Here is a 22,104-nt window from a genome sequence, read left to right as displayed (position 1 = left end):
AGAAAATGTTAAAAAAATTTAAAAAACAAAATAAAATCTACATGAAAAAAAACAGTTATATATATATATATATATATATATATATATATATATATATATATATATATATATATATATATATATATTAAAAATAATGCCATATAAAGGTGAATTAAGTTAAAATTATTTGTTTGGATTTATATGTTAAAAATAATGACATATAAAGGTGAATTAGGTTAAAATTATTTGTTTGAATTTATTGGTTAAATAAGTTGTATGTAAACATTAATTATTAAATTTTTTATTTTAATTTTATTTTTATTTTTATAATTTTATATTTTTATTTAGTTATAACAAACTAATCTACTGAATGAACTAATGACACATTTATTTAAGATTTAAGATTTAGCTTCGATTTGATGACTTTATTTTGTTATATATTAAAAAAATATTAGTGTAATACTTAATTATTAAATTTTATAATATTTTTTAAAATTGTGAAAATAAAACAATACGCCTATAATTCTAAAAAACACCATAAAATCTAATTGAGTCACCAACATCTTTTCAATATACAAAAAAATTAGCCTCGGTTCGATAACTACGTTTTACTTTTTTTTTTTTTTATTCCCTCAGTTGAAATCAACATGAGTGCCCACTCCCAGTGAAGTGAAAGAAGGCGCAGCAATGGAAGAGACAAGGAGAGGAACGGTGACGTCACTGGCCTCTCTCTTCCCCGTCGAGGAGGCGCAGAAGGCCGCCAACCGCGTCCAATACGCCATCGCCGAGAAGCGCGCTGAGCTCGACCGTTTGCTAGGTTTCGCAGACGACAACAACAACCTCATCAACCTCGTCCACAAGCTCCCTGAAGAACTCTCTCACGACATCATGGTAAATGACCTTTCTCTCCTCTTTTTATATATATTATGATGTCGATGTAGATAAAGTTTCAAATTTTCGGAATTGGGGTTTTCAGGTTCCGTTTGGGAAAGCAGCGTTTTTTCCCGGTCGGTTGATTCACACCAATGAGTTCCTGGTATCTTACGTACTTGGTTCTGTTGTTGCCTTGTTCAATTCTTACATTTTTGCTTTCCATGTTTGAGAAGTGGTTTTGTTTTGTTTTGATTCGTAGGTTCTTTTGGGAGAAGGATATTATGCAGAGAGAACTTCCAAACAGACCGCTGAGATATTGAAACGGAGAGGGAAGGGATTAGAGTCACAGCTTGATTCTCTGGAAGCCATGATCAAGGACCTTCAAGCAGAGGCCATGTTTTTCGGTCAAACAATTGCTGAAGCTGCGGTGCGTTTCTAATGTATAGTTTGGACTTAAAAGGCATTGTTGAACCTGTTGATGCATATTTTTTCTTTATTATTATTATTATTTTGAAGGATTTGTTTTTATTTGATTTGTTAATTTTGTTTTCAATATTTTAAAGCTGGGAAATGTGGACCTCTGGTGCAATGTAATGTACATTACTCCTTAGCATATGACATTGAAAGCAAATATATTCTTGTGATACATTTTTAATGGGACTTGATCCGTCTTGTGCTTTCATCATGCATGCATATGAAAGTGTTCATGAAGTTTTCTTAACTGATTGATTTGCTGTGATGATATTTGATTTTGGCACAGGAGGGTCTTGTGGAGATAAGGGAAGACTATATAGAAGATTCTCACAAAGGGGAAACTAAATCAGGTATGTTCATGGCTTTTTCTGCTTTACAAGGTCTAAGATTATTTTTAGATGAGACAGACTTGCAATACTACCAAAACTCTTAAATTTGGAGCCGTGGTGCAAAGGTCATTCATACTGACCCTTCTCTAGAGTCAGATAACTCTAGCACCTTTTAATTTATTTTCGTGGTTATTTAATATACTTTTGTATCATAAGTTTTTCATTGATTCCGGTACTTTCGTGGTTTTCTTTTACCTTTTAATGTTGCTTCCTGAAAAGGGTTTATCTTTCTTTTATTTATACAATTATACTTTGTTTCACATGCAAGACTAAAAAACAAAGCATGAAATCGATGACTGTACTTTTAAACTTCTTCCTAGTAGTCGACCCATTTAGTGGGGCAAGGCTTATTTTTATTGTTGTTGTTGGTGTATCTTTGAATGAAATGCTAATTTCCTTTTTCAGGTCTACTGAAGCAAGATGCTCCTGATCTTGAAAAAGCTAAACCTGATGATGAATATGCTCGAATGCTGTCCAGAATGGATGAACTCGAGAAAGAAGAGCTTGCTGCAGAAAGTGGCGGTGACAATGGCGAAAATGAGCAAACTACAGAGGACGTTGATGATATATCATATCAAAGACCTGTTGATAACGAACCCCACAATTCAGAAGTAATAACTTGATTAATAGTGTTTCAATTTCCTTGTGACTGCTAAATCATAATCTGGAATGTCGTAAGCTACAAGAAATAAGTTTATTCCCAAACTTTGGTTTAGGAGTTTTCCTAACAGAAAACCAAACATTAGAATTTGTTGAATTCTGGTTTATAAATATTAGTTAGAGGATATTAACACATCGGACTTTGATAACTTATTACTCATTTTCTTACTGTCCAAATAGGACTTCCATAAAGGCGCACCACCAGTGGACCAGGCTAACAATAAAAGTATGGCAACCAAGTCTGTAGAAAAGCATTGCAATCCTGATATAGCTGATCAGTTGAATGTAAGTTAGTATCTTCCTATTTCCTTATTTCAGCTTTACATATGTTTAATATATATATGATATATAACTTTCAGCTAAAAAAGAGCATGGTTTTGCATTCTGATTTTCAAAATGCAGTTTGCAAGCCTGGATTTGCAATCAAATGTTAGAGGTTGGTCTTCAATTTCAATAACCTCTTAATTCTCTCATTTTATGGGCATAGACATGTTTGCTAGTTATGTGTATCATAAATTAATATCCGTGCTAGCTGCCTCCATTCTGGGAAAATTCTTGTTGATTTGAATTCAGAGGGGAAGAATGCTGCTAAAAAGGTGAAATTTGTTGATCATATCGAGAAGCCTCTCATACACCATGAAGAGAAGCAAGTTAAAGCAGCTACTGCATTGAAAAGTGAGGTATGTATGTCTTGTGATGAAATTCTTATCATATCTGTATGTTGTCTTGTGGGCTATATTGATTCCCTGGTCATTCATAATCGATTCATGTGTATTCTCTAGTCCTAAGTAACATGCAATGTTAGCATTATTCACTATGTCCTGAATTATTTACTGACATGGCCTTTTTGCTTAATCTGTGGCCTTTATTCTGCAGCTCAGTCTGTGATCTTCATTGATTTCTTCCACCCTATGAGCACAAGATTTATTTGTTTATTTATTTATTGATCTGGTCCTTAATATTTATTATTTTTTCCTTTGCAGGTTCAACACCAACCTTCACAACCATCATTTGATAGCCACAAGGTATGTTTACCCTTTATATACATTGCTAGGATTCACTTTCACTAAAGGTAAGTTTGGATACACATACATTATCAAATAACTTATCATGAATTTTAACTCTCTCGTCATTGAATTAAAGATGTCACTAGGTAGATCAATTGCAAAAAATTATATACAATTTAAAATATAATTTGGCATAACTGGATAATTGTAACTCCTAGAACAAATGAATCCCTTTCCTAAAGGTGCCCGGTACTTCACAGTATGTACCCTCACCTCATTTTGCTCTATAACTAAATGGTTTGCTGCTTTTATCTTTCTCCAATATATGTATATTCTACAGGCTTTTACAGGCTCCATCGTAGAGCATACTGAGAATATTAAAACCTCAAATGGACAAAGTTCAACTTCATCACAGGTAGATTTATTGATTTTATGTTGTTTCAGTAAATAAAAGAATTGATTTTGTAATTTATATTGTAATAATAATCACATGCTGTGTTATCTTTATTTATTAAAATATATGATGCCTATCACAGGTTTCTGGTTCTCAGCCTTCAAAACCAGTTTCCAGATTCAAAATGCAGAGAAGATAGTGACAAATAGAATGAGTAGCTTGCTAGAAGCTCTTCTTATTTTTTAGCCAATGTAATTTTGGTGGCATATGTGATCATTGCATGTGATATGCTTGTTAGAGTAAAAAACTGGAGCGGGATAAACCAATATGAGGAGTGTGGGGTTAACTAATGGAGCTGGAATTTCCACCTTTTTTTTTGTTGCAATGGTTGTGATTAAAAAAGTTTACCTTTATGATTGAATTTTAATAGCTGTCCATAGATATTAACAGGAACAATGCGATGTTTCTCCTACTTTAATTATTAACAGAATTTTATAGCCTTTTTTTTGTGTATTTTGTTTTATGGTGTGATTACTACGAAGTCTTAACCTCATTTATTTGGAACGATTATTAAAGGGAAGATATTCACACTTCATAGTTGTGAAGTATTATTCATTTCGACCAAGTCAAAATAAATAAATAAAATCCATTTCCTCTCTTTGAAGTATATGGCATTATCAAATTAAAAATAATTCACGGGAATCTTACCAACCTTCCAGTCGCAAAGCTCGATGTGAAGATTCATCAAATGTACGAGTTAAATATAGCATATTCAATTTGAGAAAAGGAAACCTAAGCCTGAAGTAACAATTAAAGTTCATCATACACAAAAGCTACAACCTTTGGAACAAGATACATTTTTCATATTCACTTTGTGAAAATGGTAAACTACTAAAAAAAGGGTGGTATGCTATATTTGCCATCTGTACATAATGTTACAATCAGTAATGTTTTTTATATTGTAATCGTAGCAACATAACCATTTGTTTTGCCATCTACATGAACCATTCCTTTTAACCATTAGGCATCTTCTTTTTCTTCTTGAAGTCTTGAAGCACTTCCTCCCTCTCCTTAGGAGTTGCTGATAGTAACCATTTGCTAAATGCAAGCTCTTCCATGCCCATAGAATGTGCAAGCAAGCTATATTGGGTTCTCTTCCTTTCATCAATCAAAGGAGCTTTCTGTTTTTTAGGTACACAATCTGGTTTATTTCTTTGGTTGACTGAAGAGATGCTTGCCTTGACTAAGCTATCACTCTTTGAAGGGATCCTGCTATCTATCTTCCCCTGAATCACAGGTCCACAGTTGACAATGTCTTCATTTCGATGAGCATACACAATTCCTGAAAAAAATATGCTCTTTTTACAAGATTTATCATGGAACATTATTAAATTTTTTAAGAAAACCATAAACCATAGAAGCTTTATTCCCACATTTCAAGGATTTGATGCCCTGAAGCCTGAGGGTGATGACTCCACTTCTAGGTATGTTTGGTTACCATACTAATTTTAGAAGGAAATTTACAAGAGCAAATTTTATCAGCAGGAATATTAATAGCTTAAAATTGTCAATTGACATATCGTTTAAGGATGCCTTGAACCTTGAGGATCTCAATTTTCAAATTAGACGAAAGATTCAAAACATTAACAGACACAAAGGCTACAATTGCTATGATTGGATGTACACAGCAAGAGCTTTTGCAACAATTAAGTACTCTTCCTATGTCTTGTTAAGTTATTGCCACTTTTCATTGTAGAAAGCAGAAATTAACCATGAAAGAACACCAAACATCCAAAAGTTACGCTAGTTTTGGTTGCATGTTATCACTTAACTGTTTTCTCGGTGACAATAGATTTTATAATGGGAAAAAACATGGAAATTCAGATAAGTTTAGGCATCTTTAAACTTACCAAGGTCTTCAAAATCTGGTTTACTTGCTACGTTGCTTGCAGTTCCAGCACATATTTCAGTGTCAGAAGCCGATTTTAGAGAATCAGTTTCTTCTAAAAGATTTTCTTTTTCCTGTTCTATTGTATTGTGATGTTCCTTTCCCATTTCATGCAGTTTAATGATTTCACTAGTAAATAGCTTGTCAGATAAATCGCGAAATAAATTGCAAATTCCAAAAAGCTCCCCTTGAAATTCTTTGCAGTCCTGCAAGCAAATTAATGAGGTATATATGAGAACTAGTTTAAAAATACTAAAATCAAATGAAAAAAAATGCAAAACTTAAATGCATATGTATTTCATACCTGGACACCTTCAAAATATCGTTTTTCCATCTTTCCTGAGACAGCAATGTTTGAAAGCTGCTGCTTATACACCTGACGAGAATAAACAAGTTCTTCAAGCGAACCAGCTGCAAGAAGACGGAACACCAGAACATGTCGCTTCTGCCCAAAACGAAAGGACCTGTCCTGAGCCTGTAAGTCTTGTGCAGGATTCCAGTTGGGATCAAATATTACAACCCGGTTTGCACTGACAAGGTTTAACCCAAGCCCACCGGCACGAGTTGATATCAAAAATACCTAAAATAATAAATAAGAGTCCACAAATTGAATCGGAAAACTGCTCACTCAATCATTGGGTTTGAGACATACTTGTTTGCTAGGACTAGAGTTGAAATCATCAACTAAAGACTGGCGCAAATTTGTTGGAGTAGACCCATCAAGTCTTGAGAAGCAGTAGCCTTTCCGTATGAGAAATTTCTCCAGTATGTCAAGCATCCTGGAAAGTGGAAAAGATAATTAAGTTCAATTCAATAGGAAAACATAAGCACATGCAAACACCAGTTTTCTACTGCAAATGATGTTCATGCAAAGCTTTCCAAATGCCATGCTAATAAGTCCCGTGAACAATACATACAAGGGAGCACTCTACATAGTACAATCTATATTTATAATTTAAGTTTGAAAATGTGTAAGAGAATTCTAAAGAATTCTGCAGATAGAGAGAGTGATTGACCTAAATGTGATACTTCCATTATGATTCAACTAGTGTGTACAACCATATTCATAGGTAGAGATTTTGCAGCTTGATCTGCAAGCTCTAGAAGGGTACAAGAGTAATTCTAGCATATGATCGTCACAGTTAGATACTTGTGACAAGTTAGATACTTGTGACAGCTGGTACTAAATGCCTCAATGAGGAGAGGAGAATCCTATTCTACTACAGTATTTTTAATGAGCATTCTGCAGCTTACCAAAGCTTAGGTTATCTTATTCTATTGTGCCCCTTTAGTTCCAAGCCTCTTTGATCCTGGGGATTCTAATTGTTAGCTTTACTCTATTAATGGAAACTTAAAATGCATGTTTCAAGTTGCCTAAAATTTCAATCTCTGTTGTGCCATATCCATCCTAACTTAAATCAGCAGAAAAAGTATCAAACAACAAACATAACTTGAGGGGTGTACTATGTATTCACCTCACCGAATAGCTAAACAAAAGAACTTTGTCACCATGTGAAATCCATGAGTACAGAAGCTTTTCAAGTGCTCGCATTTTTCCACAATGTTTCACATCACTTAGATCCATGAAACTCTCACTCTGCATATTTCCGCCAACCAAATCAATATCAGAGCCAAAGACAGCAGCAGCAAACTCTGCATCTTTGCCTTGCTTCTCAGGGTCATCTTTGGGGTTTGGCTTAATCAGCTCAAGGTGATTGCTTATCTGAAAAAAGATTTAAAAAAAAAATACACATGAATAGTCAAATTAAATAAAGTAACAAAGCATCATGAACATGACATCTAGGTAAATCTGTATTATTGAGTTGAACCATGATAAATATTAAAACCTAGAACGCAGAAACTCCTATGAAAAATAAAGATGAAAGACATCCAACGGTGTGAATAAGTAGCTTTTGAGAGAATTTATGCAAGCAACAGTACAAACAGAGATAGGCAAAGATATCTCAAAGATTAAGCTTAACCTGTTGAAGCTTGACAAGGCACGGAAGGACAATGCAGAAAGGGCATGAATCACAACCATCAGGGTTATCTCGGTGAAGGTAAGGCCAAGTAATTCCATTTGGTACTGTCCTCTTACAACATTCAACTTGTGTAAGTGGGCTACCACAACTACAAGGCAGGTCCTTGTTTATAAGGCATTGGATATCAGGAAGCTGTAACATTCTCTTGTAAACACGTCTTTGCAAATCACTCATGGCACAGAACACAATGTTATCTTCCTTCCCCATCATAAGATGTCCAATTGTCTCTTCCTTTGTCCTTCTCAACAAATATTTATGAAGAACATTCACAAGGTGTTGTTTTCTTTTATTAGCAATTTGGACAAACTTGTCAGGAGCAGATGACCTCTGACCATGTTTAAGGGGTTCATCATAGAACTCGCGAAAGTGCTCCCGTGTCCCAAGTGATCCAGGTGCAACCCAGTCAAAGAGATTAAACAACTCCATTATCTTATTTTGCATTATGGTCCCTGTAAGACCATAACGTCTAGGGGTTTTAATTTCTAAACATGCTTTATAGAGTTTTGATTTCTCATTCTTAAGCCGGTGAGCCTCGTCAACAATTACAATGCCCCATTCGAAATCTGACAAGGAACTTCCGTGAATTCTGTAAGTGTCAAAACTTGTAATAAGTATCTCCACTCCATTTGCTTCTAGTTTCTCATGTATCAGATCCCGGTTTGCACCATGATAAATGGAAACACTGAAATTAGCCCATTTAGAGAACTCACTCTCCCAGTTATGAATGACAGAAGTCGGACAGATTATCAATACAGGGTCTCTCTTCTCTTCGTCATTTTCACCCAGCATAGAGTCTCTTTCCTTACCAAAGATAGCAGCAAGAAATGCTATTGCTTGAATGGTCTTTCCAAGACCCCTGTTTGAAATTTTAATACGCTCAAAATTAACCTCAACTCGGTAATTATAGTTGTATGGCACTCTATAAATAGTATAAATAGTATATAGACACAAAATAGAAGATCCAGAAATTTAAAATTCAAAGGACGTTGACTGAATCATGATATATGTGGTATTATAAATTAAACAAGAAAACTCAGAAGATATAGACAAGAGGGCAGACATGAGTGAATTAGATGAAGAGCACTGCTACGCTGTCCAAAATATTTTTGAACAAATCCATTACAAACAGATGTGCTGGTTTACCTAGTTAAATAATAAGAGGAAATCAACGATTTGGGAGGAAAACATACTATTTCCTTTCATATATTAGTTGCGGAAGCTATTTGTACTATTGAGCCTGTTTCTTTTGTAAAAGGCTCCAGAAACTAAACAGAAATATCTCATTAAAAACACTTAAAACACAAATCTTATCTTTATAAAATTTAAAAACATGATATCATTTTATGTTGAAGATGCTGCCAGTTCTTGTGATCTATATTCTAAGGAGAAGTCATGAACATGTACTTCACACAGGCCCATGAGTAAAAACGAAATTTTTCACAGGGTTCTCAATTAACAGTGTTGCATGCAGTCATGCACTAAAATTTGAATAATATCCATGCATGACCATTGTTTTATGAGCATGTGATTGGACAAAACAACCAAAAGAAAAAAAATCATTATTTGAATTGTAATAGAACCCTACCTGTTAGATTTTTCAAAATCAGAATTTTTGCAAACACACACACACACACACCCCTTTCAATATATAATGCATTTGATGGTGCTGAAATAACCACATAGAGTAGTAGAGGAAAAAACCAGAAGAAAGAAATGCAACCAGATAAAAAAGGCAAAAGAGTGCGAGGAGCAAGTGATAAGATGTAACTTACATGTCATCTCCAAGGATACCACCATGATTGTTTTTATACAAACCATACAGAAATCTCACTCCCTCTCTTTGATGCTCAAGTAGTCTACAATTTATAGATGCTGGAACCTGAAATCCGATCAGCACCTCACAGTAAATATCTCAATTGTGTTTCAAATCTCTACACTCCTAATATCATTTATCAAAGTGTTTCAAATTTTTTATCTGCAATTCCTCTAAATATTGCACCACTCAGTCACATATATGAGCACTACACCATTTCTTTTTTGGCCAAAAAACATGTAAGTTCATAATCAGGAACATGCTAAACTAAAATAAAGAATAGACTATCCAAAAACAAATATAAAACCTAGTAATCTTTAGGTGACCCACTTGAACCTGCCATTATGCAATCTATTTACCGTAAACATCCAACTGATTTGTTTTACTTCTGGTACGTATTCTAGTTGATAAATGCTAGTAAGTATTCTAAGTTGATAAACCCTAGAAATACTAGTATGTATCTGGTTGATAAATGCCAATGCCAATGCCAATGCACAAATTCAACCAAGAAATACTTGCTCCAATAACATCTACAATCACACATTTTTATTCTAAAGCTTAAAAATTACATGAAAGCAGTAAATTATTGATTGTGAATGTTACTCGAGCGTACATTAAATGTGTTCCAAGAGCACACTTTGCAAGATTGGAACTTGGAACTAATATACCAATAAATAAGAAAGCCCCAATAAACAATGTCAATTAATGCATTCAATTAATTGCATAAAAACTTAAAAATGCTATAAGTAAAGGGGAACCTGAATGACTGGAACTTCTCCACCTGAAGAAAGGACAAGAGGCTCAAACGGTCCAGTGTGATCAAACTGAAACTGTGAAATTTTCGCTATTCCGAATTTTCCCCTCTTCACCTGCAGCTCCTCCTGTTCTTCTCCATCCTCGTCATCACCATCATCAGCTTCTTTCTCCTCCGGTTCTCGCTTCTTAACCGAATTGTGGAGCTGAAGCGGCGGCCAAGAAATTGTGTGGTCGTCGGCGTCGTCTTCTTGGAGGCGGCGGAGCTGCTGGGAAAGAGTGGATTTTGGGAGTTTTCTTGGGATGGGAAGGTGTGAATCGTGAAGAAAGGAGTAAGGGCGTGTTTGGCTTTGGGAAATTGATAGCGAAGAAGAAGAAGAAGAAGAAGAAGAAGAAGAAGATTGTTGTTGTTGGGTTGTGGTGCAAGGTCTTAGTAGAGTTTCCTTGAAAGCGTGCAGTGACATGGAATGAGGTTTGGATTGAACAACGCGCGCAAATGTCAGCGTTCCGCAGGGAGGGGTCTCTTTCTCCGTTTCTCCTGAATCCCCTGCAAAATTTCAATTCATCTATGATAATGATACATTTAATAAAAAATTAATATTAACTTCTCGTACAATAATTTTAAGTAATTAAGTTACATTATTTTTTATTTAATAATCTCATATAAGCAATTTCAATTAGATGGCAATAAATAATAATCAATTCATTATTTTTATGAAAAATAAATTTATAACTTTAACTTCTTTAATCAATCAATTAAATTTATTACTTATCAATAAATATATACAATAAAAATGTCATAATAATAATAATAATAATAATATTCAAATTTTATGTTATTTAATTTATTTATACATGTTTGTTATTATTTTATTTTATAATCTCTCACACATTATTAAAAATCTCGTTCTCATATTTAAATTTGATACATCTTTCTATTAAGTACACTCTGTCACTCTAACATATCTTGATTAATTAGGTTAATTCATAATTTTTTTCGTATTACTTTTTATTTGAATAACTATATTAAATATATACAAATAACTAAATTAATACTTTGTACAATTTTTTTAACAAAAGATATTTAAATTTAACATCAATTTACATATTATCTAATCAACTCATAAATAAAATTTATTATTTTTGACTATCAGGTAGTCATCAGTATTTAAAAATATGAGATAAAATATATTATTAAATTACTAAACTAAAAGAGATGAGTAAATAATGACAAAAAAAATAGATTTTGATGGTTCATTATATTTCTCTTTATATCATATATCATAATTAATTTATCTTTTCAGGTATTATGCAAGTCTTAGTCTAGTTTATAATAGGTTTAATTACTCTGTTGGTCTCTATAATTTTGTGAAATTTTTAATCAGGTCTTGTACTTTTTTTCCTTTTAATTAAGTCCTTGCACCAAAATTTTTTTTTAATTGAATCTCTACACTTTTTTTTTCTTTTATTTGGGTCCCTATACTAATTTTTTAATTTTAGTTGAGTCCCTATAAAATTAAGTCAATTACTGCTAAGAGGGACTAATTGAAAAAAAAAATTGGTACAGGAATCCAATTAAAAGAAAAAAAAGTATAGGAATCTAATTGAAAATTTTGCGAAACTATAGAGACTAACAGAGTAATTAAACCTTTATAATAATATTAACAAGAATGAGTCTTAGGCTGTATTTGACTGTTTGTTTATAGACATGAGACACTGAGATATAAAATCGTGTTTGGCAGATAAAACATGAAATTAATCAAAAACACAACTTATTTTTTATTATTTTATTATTTTATTAATTTTTTATAATTATATTTTTTATTATTATATATTTTTTAAATTTTTTAAATAAAAAAATGAAAATAAATTAAACTTTAATAATTTATTTTAATTTATCACTAAATAAAATATAAAAATACTAATTTTTGTATTTTTATTCTTTATATTTTATTATCAATATTTTAACTTATCCTATCCTTAAAATTAAACGCAACCTAGTGTTGAAGAAGGTGCCAGAGAGTGTTGTAAGAGCAACTCCAACGCTCCCGTTCTACTAACATTTTTTCTGATAAACAAACATAGAAACCAACCCAACGCTCGCGTTTCAATAACACTTTTTCTGATAAACATAGAAACTAATCGTTGGAGGAAAGAGAAGAAGGGTTCCGCATGATTTTTAAGAGACAAAAGTCCCTCTAAATGAGGACTTGTGATAACTAATAATAACTTGCCAAATGACAAGTTATTATAAAAATAAATAATTATATAAAATTTTAATTAATTAAATAATTATATTAAATAATTATATTTTTATTTATTTAATAATTTATATTAATTATTTAAATAATAATTTAATCATAATTAATTTATTAATAATTATAATAATTAATTAGATTAAATAACTAAATTTTTATTTAATTAATGATTTATATTAATTATTTATAATTAATTAAATTTATTTACATTAAAAATAAATTTAATTTTTACACTTTACAAAATAATTTTTTATTGGATTGGTTATTTTTATTTTTAAAATTTAAAATGCTAACCACATTACTAAAATTAGCTGTTGCAAAACTAGCTATTGTAAAATTAGCCGTTGAAAACTAGTCGATAGTATGTTACCGTTATTATTAATAAATTAATATTTTATTACTCTATATATACCACTTAGATACACTTCTATTCTCACACTGTCTTCTACTCGTCTTCATCTTCTTCCAAGTTTAAGAAATCAAAGTTCTGCTGATATTATTTTTTGTTCGAAAAAATGGATCCAAATCAATTCAACTCTTTTTTCAATTACTTACAAAACTTTTCTCAAATTCCAAATACCCAACAATCTCAAATCTCAAACTCTCAAGTTCCAAATCAAAACTTTACACTACCAAATACATTTCAAAATTCAAATCCACAAAATCTTTCTAATTTCAATTTTCAAGCTCCTTATAATAATCAATTTCCTATATTCCAACCACAAAATCAAAATTCACAAACACCGCATTTTTCATTTTCAGCCATATTTAACCCCTCTATCGAAAATGTTACTCTAACTTGCTTACCGTTTCCAACTCAATTCAGTGCATCAAGACATAACTCATCTGGTGTTGGTGGCTCTTTTAACCCATCCTCTCATACTCCTATACAATCTAGTCCAAATTTGCAAAATTCAGATTTTGCCAACCCTCGTGGATTAGATGCTATCGACCTCAATGATGATGATATTGAAGATCGGAGGCAAGATAGTATTTAACACTGGCATTGAAAAGATGATAAGATGCTGATTAGTGCATGGTTAAATGTTTCAATTGACCTATAGTTGGTACCGATCAAAAGGGAGAAACATTTTGGAGTCGAATTCACAGCTATTGTGTAGAATTTTGTTCCGACATGACAAGGGGGTAGTTGCATGTAAGAAACGATGGTATAAGATCAACAAAACTGTTGCACAATTTGCTGGTTGCTACGATCAAGCTAGTCGAAATATAAGGAGTGGTTCGAACGCTGATGATATAAAGGAGTTGGCCTATAAATTTTATTCCACAAATTATGGTCAAAAATTCACTTTTGAGAGGCATTGGAACATGCTTCGTTTGGAGCAAAAATGGAGAAGCCAACTACCTACACAGAGTGGAGGCTTAAAGAGAACCGAAGTTAGTGCAACTGGAGCATACTCATCCTCATCAAACCTAGAAATACCGTTGGCTGATAAACCCGGTGTGGACTCTCCCGTTCGCCCACAAGGATCAAAGAAGAGCAAGAAAAAAGGTAAGGAAAAAGCACAAATGTCTGAAGATCTTAGCGAAAAGAAATCATCGGTTGTTACAAAACTATCCCTCATGAAAGATATTAAGAATGTTAGAGAAAAGGAACTAATAGATAGGGAAAAAGAAAGAGAAGAGAAGAGGAAACATAGAACAAAGATTATGGCAATCAAAGAGAAGGAGTTACAAATTCAAGCGGCAATGAAAGAACAAGAATTACAAACTCAGATGTATATTAAAAAAAATGGAGATAAATGCAAAAGAAAGAAAAATGAAAAGGATGGCTAAGGAAAGGGGAAATGGATATGCAAATACTTAATGCTGACACGTCTACAATGAGTAAAAAACGACAAGCTTTTCATGAGATTGCATGTGAGAAAATAATCGCTAAGTGGTTTATTTAATAGTTCCTTGTATTTGTAAAGTTATGTAGTATGTTCTTATTTTTATTGCGTATTACTGGTATGTGATGTAATCTGTTTTATTTATTTCTGATGTAACTTTTCAAATTAGTCAATATTATTGTGTCGTTATTGTTCATGAAAGTGACCATTGCAAAACTAGCTGTTTTAAATTTAGACAAGAAAAAACTTGCCATTAAGTAGCCGTTGCAAAACTAGCCGTTAAGTAGCTGTTGTAAAACTAGCCGTTGAAAAGTAGATACTTGTTGCAGACACACTTATAAATATCAACTATCAATGACTCTGCAACTCCATTTCAACTCTTGTTTCTCACCTCGAAAGAGTACTAAAAATTACATTTCAAGATATGGCTAGAAATTTTGATGATATGTTTAATGAGGCTTTGTATGGCAAAAGAAGACGGCAAGATAACACACTCATGAATCATTGGATCGATGAGTGTTTATTCGAAGATTCAAAAGAAGAATATATCGATAGAAGCTCTATCCAAACTCCTCGTAGATGGATCAACAGAGATCGAGAAGTAGGACATGATCGCCTTTTCCAAGATTACTTTGCAGATGAAGCAGTGTATAATGCTGACATTTTCCGACGGAGATTTCGAATGAGAAGATATGTGTTTCTTCAGATAGTAGACGCTCTCTCAAACGTCTATCCGTATTTCCAACAGAGGGTTGATGCAACTGGAAGAAGAGGCTTGTCACCACTCCAAAAATGTACCGCTGCAATACGGATGTTAGCATATGGCGTAGCAGCTGATGCTGTTGATGATTATGTGCGCATAAGCGAGAGCACTACAATTGAATGCTTGAAAAAATTTGTTGAAGGTGTCATTTCGGTGTTCGAGGATGAATACTTGTGAAAACCAAATCCAAATGATGTACGACGCATGCTACAATTGGCGAAGGGTCGTGGCTTTCCTGGCATGTTAGGTAGCATTAACTTCATGCATTGGTAATGGAAAAATTGTCCAAAGACATGGAAAGGTATGTACATGAGTGGTTATCGTGGGTTGCAACCATAGTACTTGAGGTTGTAGCATCTTCAGACCTTTGGATATGACATGCATTCTTTGGAGTTTTTTGTTCAAATACCGATATCAATGTGTTAGATCGTTCTCTATTGTTCGATGATATTCTAAATGACCGTGCTCTGGAGGTAAATTATACTATTAATGGTAATAATTATACTATGGGATACTATTTAGCAAATGGTATTTATCCTGAATGGGCCACATTTGTCAAATCAATCTCAAAGCCACATGGGGAAAAACGCAAGTTATTTGCATAATACCAAGAAGGGCAAAGAAAAGATGTGGAGCAAGCATTCGGAGTGTTACAAGCACGCTTTGTAATTATACGTGGTCCAGCTCGCTTTTGGGAAAAGAAGAAGCTTGCCAACATAATGAGAGCTTGTATTATATTGCATAATATGATTGTTGAGGATGAAAGAGACACTTATGCAGGAAATTTTGCTCAAAACTTAGAGTATGATGATGTCGAAAATGGCTTATCACAACCTCAGCTGGGAGAGAAAGATTTTGCACCATACCTAGGGGTGAGCACGGTTGCGGGTACCCGATTATCCGTCCGAACACAAACCGAACCAATTAAATTGGTTTTGGAACCAACGGATAATCGGGTCCAACCCGAACCAAACCAATGACTCTCTCTAGCAATTGATTCGGGTAACAATTTTGGGGGTGCGAAACCCGAACCAACATGTAGATCCGATTATATATTAATTAAATAAAAATTTAAAAAATATATATTCCTTTTAATATATTTGGATTTTAATATCTTTAGTGTTTAATATGTTTGGATTTTAATGTGTTTAGTTTTTAATGTATTTGGTGTTTAACATGTTTGGATTATTTTTATTAATGTTACATGTTTATTATACTTACAGATTTTTTAAGATAAAAATTTTATTTTTTTATTTTTTTTTATGAATTTATATTTCATCGGGTATCTAATTACCCGAACCGAACCAATCCGTTTTCAATCAATTTGGTTTGGTTCGAGTACACAAAAAAAAATATAAATATGAACCAAACCGAACCAATTATAATTCAATTGGTTCGGTTCTAATTTAACCTTAAACCCGAACCAACCCGACCCGTGCTCACCCCTATCCTCAAAGAATTTCTTGTACTCTTTGTAAAATATGCTGGGAAGCTCATGGATGTTCTGTAACCATAATATAAAATTAGATTTATGTATGAATATGTATGGAATCAACTAAACATTAGGAACAAACCAGAAATATTAAATAAATAAAAATCAATAACGAAAAGGTTCTTGTTGTGAGGGAGCATATAATACCAAAAATGGGTTGATATATAGGTAAAAAATACGACTCTCTTCCACCAATTTATGAGAGCTTTGTTGGGTCTCCATCCGATATGAGAAAATGTGAATTATTCTAGCAAGATAAATAGCACAGACTGGTAGTACTGAAGTAAGAACTAAAACAATAAATGAACTGAAGCTGGATATGAAAGTTTAATAAAAGAAAAATGCAAATACCTTTTGGGGAAATAAATCTTCTAGAGATACACAAATGTAACTATTTTATTAAAAGTAACATGAATGAAACTGGTGAAGAGGACAACAACATTTATAAACTTAACCATATGTTTTTGTAAATGCAAAAATCCTTGTAGTGCTGTATTTATAGAATGCAATTGAAAGAAAAAAGAAGGAAAGAGTATTGCGTAAAAAATATAAAATATAATTTTTAAAATGATGATACTATGGATGTCAATCTGTGAAGCTATAGCTTAGAGATAATTATTGAATGACTTTTTACGGATAGCAAATGAAGATCAAGAAGAAAAGGTTACTATTTCATCGAGAATGTAACAGAGTACTATGTAAAATTCGGTTAATTAATGGCTAATTAACCCATAAATGAGAATTTATTATAGAAAGCAAAAAATGTGATTTTTATGGTTTAATATGATAGAAGAGATTGAGTCGAGAATTTCGATACCAATTTTGTAGAAATCGGACCAAGATTGGACCGAACGAACCAAACCGGGTCAACCGGACCCATAGTGGGCCCTTGGCCCAACTAAACTAAACCTAAAATCCTAATTTTTAACACTCTCTCTCCTCACATAACACTCTTACACGCTGAAATAGAAAGGAAAGGGGGAAGAACACTCTCTTCCATACCATCAATTTCTCCAAATAAATGCCCAACTTCAAAATAGGCAGCAACATAGACAATTGAAAGAGGACTTGATTGAACACGTATGACAATTTCACAATGCTTGTCGTCAACTATAGAGCTTAATTATATTTTTCTTTGTATTAAGTAATTTTACAAATTAGTGTAATCCCGAATTATATATTATGTATTATTGTTATATATGAATTTTTTAATATTAATATTTTTTAATAATAAATTATTATTAAATTTATAAATTTAAATAATATTATTAAAAAAATAATTACATTAATTTTAAGTATTTTAATTAATTAATTAAGTGGGATCACAATAGGGACTAAAGTTAGTTCTTCCTAATGGAGAAGAGAGAGATACTGAATTCCTATTTACTTTATGACACAAAAACTGATGTGGTGTTACTTTTTATAACAGATAAGCCACACATAGGAATTAGGATGAGTTACTTTTTATAACAGTTTGGTCTCTTCTTCGTCCGAAATAAAGTTTCGTTGTTTTGATCAGAAGGCTTCAATTAGTATCAGCATTGTTTGATGAGGATTGATTAGTCTTTTTGGTGTTCATTTGTTCTATTTTACTTAATTCAAGAGAGTTGATAATAAGCCAGGTTCATTAAAACAAGCAAAATTTGTTATGGTTGAAAGGAACCATGTTCAATGAAGCACTTATTCATGAGAAATCTTATTTTCAGTATGTAACATGAGATTTCAATTTCTTTAAATAATTTAGAAAGATAATTAGGTTAGAGTATTGTGGCAAATAAATTTAGTTTCCTTTGGGAACAAGTGTTGAACAACAAAACAAGATTTTGTAAGTGGTGCAATGTTTTTCTTTACTTACTAAATTATAATTTTTTTAGATCCACTAGCCCTAAATCTTTGAGTATCCATTGGCCGAAAGCCTATTATTCATTGGCTTTTTTTATATATTTAAATATAGAAAAAACTTTAATTCCCGGAATACGCACCAAATTAAAACATTTATGAAAAACGCAGGGCTATCTCATAGGCGTCGCCCACGAAATGGAGAAGCATGCCAACTCACTCCTGGTGGCCACGAATTGGAGCTGACACGGACAGCTTCCATGTCTAGTACGGTGCCTGCGAAATGGAGGAGAAGCCAATTAGTGGCTGACATCCACAAAATGGGAAACTCTGGGGCGGCGGGCACGAATTGGATCCATTTCACTGTTAGTGCATGCGAGATGAGGCACCTTATGTGTACTGCACACGAATTGGGACCTCATTGTGGCTATATAAACGCTGCTTCCTCCACCGAAGAAGGCATTATCTCTATTCTTCTCTAAGTCTCTGAAATTGTTCTGAACCTCACAAGCTTCTTTCTCTCTAAAAATTCTTCCATTGTTAAGATTGGGTTGCTTTATGTATGGCTTCGGAGAACGTTTATGTGATTATATATCCTAATGCAGAAATTTCTCATACGGCAGAAGGTATTACATTTGTATGCGACGATCCACTATGGATAATGATTCCGCCACAGACATCGTTGCAAGATCTGAAGAATCTGATTCTGATGCATACCGGCATGGTGGGGAAAAAAGAAATCACGAAGCTGACTTACAGGATGCCTGTTGTGGTGGCCAACTCGTTCGTGTATAAAAAAATGCAGATAAAATGTGATCAGCATGTGTCGATGATGTTTTCTTATCATCGCAGCATAGGAAACATCTATTCATTGGAGCTTTGTCTGAATCTTTAGGATATTGGTGGAAGCTCTTCCAGTTCCAATAATGTAGAGGGTGTCAGAAATCTGGGAGCGGCTGATTTTGTTCCGGGTCGGGATAGCAGTAGGACCCGTAGTCCAAGCTTCAACGCGTTTGTTACGCCGGAACAAAATGCAGAGCGATGATGAGGCAGAAGCCGTACGGGAAATGCAGCCTCTGCATGGCGACTTTGTTCCTCCAACACGTGTCGAACCAGTAGGTGGTGGTATATCCTCCAGCATACTAGCATACTACTTGTCCTTAAATCTTGGAGCAATGCATTTGAGCAACACAGAGGATAGACCGAGCAGCTATGCTGTGTCAGTCGAGATGGAGCTGGAGATAGGGTTGAAGTTTCTTAACCGGGAAACAACGATGCTGGCAGTCAAAAACTACAACATCCGTAAGAATGCAGAATATAAGGTGGTAGAGTCAGACCAAAGTCGGTATGTTTGTCGATGCAAACAGTTCGGGGATCAATGCCATTGGATGGTACGGGTTGCGAAAACAAGGTCTTCTAGATTTTAGGAAATTCGAAAATACGAAGGGCCTCATACTTGTTTGGCAAGTTCAATGTCTCAAGACCACACTCAACTTTATAGCAATGTGATCTGCTAGCACATATTTCCCATGGTGCATACTGATGCGACAATTTGTGTAAAGGTGTTGCAAGGATCGGTTGAGTCAGTGTACGGGTACAAGGTGTCTTACAAGAAGGTTTGGCACACGAAGCAGAAGGCAATTGCAAGGATCTATGGTGATTGAGACGATTCGTATGACCAGCTGCGTAGATACTTCAATGCGCTGCAAGCTTTCGTCCCAGGTATTAGTTACAATTTACCATCGTTTGGTCTTTTCTATTGAGTGTCAATTTGCTCGTTTTCTTGTTTGACAAACCAAAGATTTTTGCAACAGGGACAATTGTTGACCTCCAAACGTGGCCGTACTATGTCAGGAACACTCTAGATCGTGATAGTGTCATGCTTCACCAAGTTTTCTGGTCGTTCCCTTCATGTGTTCAAGCTTTTAGGCACTGTAAGCCCCTGGTGTCCGTGGACGGTACACACTTGTATGGTAAGTACGCAGGCACCCTTCTCATGGGTATAGCACAGGACGGAAATAACAACATTCTACATGTCGCTTTCGCACTTGTCGAAAGAGAGAACACAAATTCATGGTACTTCTTCCTCACCAATTTGAGAGACATGTAGCAACTCGGCCAGGAGTTTTGCTGATCTCGGATAAGCATGTGGCAATAAAGGCCGCATTGGAGCGCGAAGGATGTGGCTGGAACCACAATGTGTACTGTGTACGACATATTGCCTCCAACTTCGCAACAAGTTTCAAGAGTAAGGAGGCCAAAAGACACCTGGTTAATTCCGCGTATTCGAAGATGCAAGAGCAGGTGCAGTACTACCTTGAGTTAATAAGTAGCGAGGATCCTGTGACATCTCCTCAGATGATGGGTTGGATCCGAGGCTTAGAGCCACCTAAATGGCTGCAGCACTTGGACGAGGGCCGACGATATGGTCATATGACGACCAATCTTTCCGAGTGTATCAACTTCGTCCTCAAGGGCACCAGAAATCTTCCGGTGTGTGCAATTGTGAAGTCTACCTACCATCGCATGAATGAGTTATTCGTCGTGAAGGGCCAGCAAGCACAGGCGCAGATATTAGCGGCACAATGGCGGTATAAAAATCTCCATGTGGGTGGCCGAGAAATTCAACCGGAACTCTAGACAGAATACAGGGGTCCATGTACGGTTGCCATATAAACTACAAAAAACACCAACCCCATCACACAATGCACATTTGTATTTTATTGGAAAGATATTAATAACAGTCAGCACCAACCTCATCCACCTGCAAATTGTCCAATCTCAGACGGTGCCTCAGTAGGCGCTGCTCAGCATAGTCATTCTGTCCTTTTTTCCCTTCCCACCTGTTGTGGAACGACAAAATTAAAAAAAATGAATATCCAGCCTCAAAGGATAACTGATAGAAGTCATAAAGGACATAATACTGATAACATACCTCGTGGCTAAAGGAAAACTGTATAGCGTCGTCACATTCGATGCCCAAAAAGGTAATCTATAGTATATCCACGACATGAGTAACGTATGACACCCGGCCATACCCTCAACACTGTAATTTGTTGCTAGGCATATAGCACGGTATAACCAGCTGAGGACGGCACTACTCCAACTGTAGGTACCGATGGCATCAAAGTCAGCCAATAACGGCAGATATTGAACATGCACCGTGTTGTTGGCCTTGTCTGGAAGAAGCACGCCTCCTGATGAATCCATATTTGATGATGTATCTTGGTTTGATTCGAATGGATTTCATTACATAAACTCACACTTATTCACTAAAATAGCATGCTTTTGTATTTTCTCCCTAAATTGTGCTTGATTATGAGAACATGCTCTTTTGCACTTATTTTGACTAATTTTATTCCATTTACCTTCCATTCGATACCTTGATATTATTTGTGAGTGATTTCAGATGAATAAGGTAGGAATGGCTTGGTAGGAATGGAAGAGGAGCATGCATTTGGGAGAAAGTATGAAGAAAACAAAGGAGGAGAGCTCAGCCATACGTGCGTGCGCACAAGGATGCGTGCATACGCACAGAAGGAATCAGCATGCGTCTGTGCGCACAGC

The 22,104-nt window shown here is 34.5% G+C and overlaps 2 protein-coding genes across 2 annotated transcripts; one reads left to right on the top strand and one right to left on the bottom strand.

Annotated features, from left to right (window-relative positions):
- The first annotated feature begins 529 nt into the window (after positions 1 to 529).
- On the top strand, positions 530 to 4,276 carry LOC112737691 (uncharacterized). Its single transcript, XM_025787708.2, has 11 exons — positions 530 to 870; positions 956 to 1,015; positions 1,112 to 1,279; positions 1,613 to 1,676; positions 2,121 to 2,326; positions 2,556 to 2,660; positions 2,778 to 2,811; positions 2,949 to 3,055; positions 3,359 to 3,400; positions 3,723 to 3,797; positions 3,919 to 4,276. The coding sequence occupies exons 1-11, from the start codon at positions 667 to 669 to the stop codon at positions 3,973 to 3,975; spliced, it is 1,122 nt and encodes a 373-aa protein (XP_025643493.1). The 5' UTR covers positions 530 to 666; the 3' UTR covers positions 3,976 to 4,276.
- A 228-nt stretch (positions 4,277 to 4,504) lies between these two features.
- Positions 4,505 to 10,926, bottom strand: LOC112737690 (switch 2). Its single transcript, XM_025787707.3, has 8 exons — positions 10,338 to 10,926; positions 9,539 to 9,645; positions 7,707 to 8,622; positions 7,200 to 7,447; positions 6,377 to 6,503; positions 6,029 to 6,304; positions 5,687 to 5,930; positions 4,505 to 5,118 (listed from the first exon to the last, which is right to left on the bottom strand). Exons 1-8 carry the CDS (start codon positions 10,794 to 10,796, stop codon positions 4,790 to 4,792), a joined length of 2,706 nt encoding a protein of 901 aa, XP_025643492.1. The 5' UTR covers positions 10,797 to 10,926; the 3' UTR covers positions 4,505 to 4,789.
- Between the last annotated feature and the right edge of the window lie 11,178 nt (positions 10,927 to 22,104).

The sequence above is a fragment of the Arachis hypogaea genome, chromosome 13 (genome assembly GCF_003086295.3).
Source record: "Arachis hypogaea cultivar Tifrunner chromosome 13, arahy.Tifrunner.gnm2.J5K5, whole genome shotgun sequence".
Classification (NCBI taxonomy): domain Eukaryota; kingdom Viridiplantae; phylum Streptophyta; class Magnoliopsida; order Fabales; family Fabaceae; genus Arachis; species Arachis hypogaea.
The sequence above is the reverse complement of the archived record's forward strand: the minus strand, read 5'-3'. Positions and strand labels throughout refer to the sequence as shown.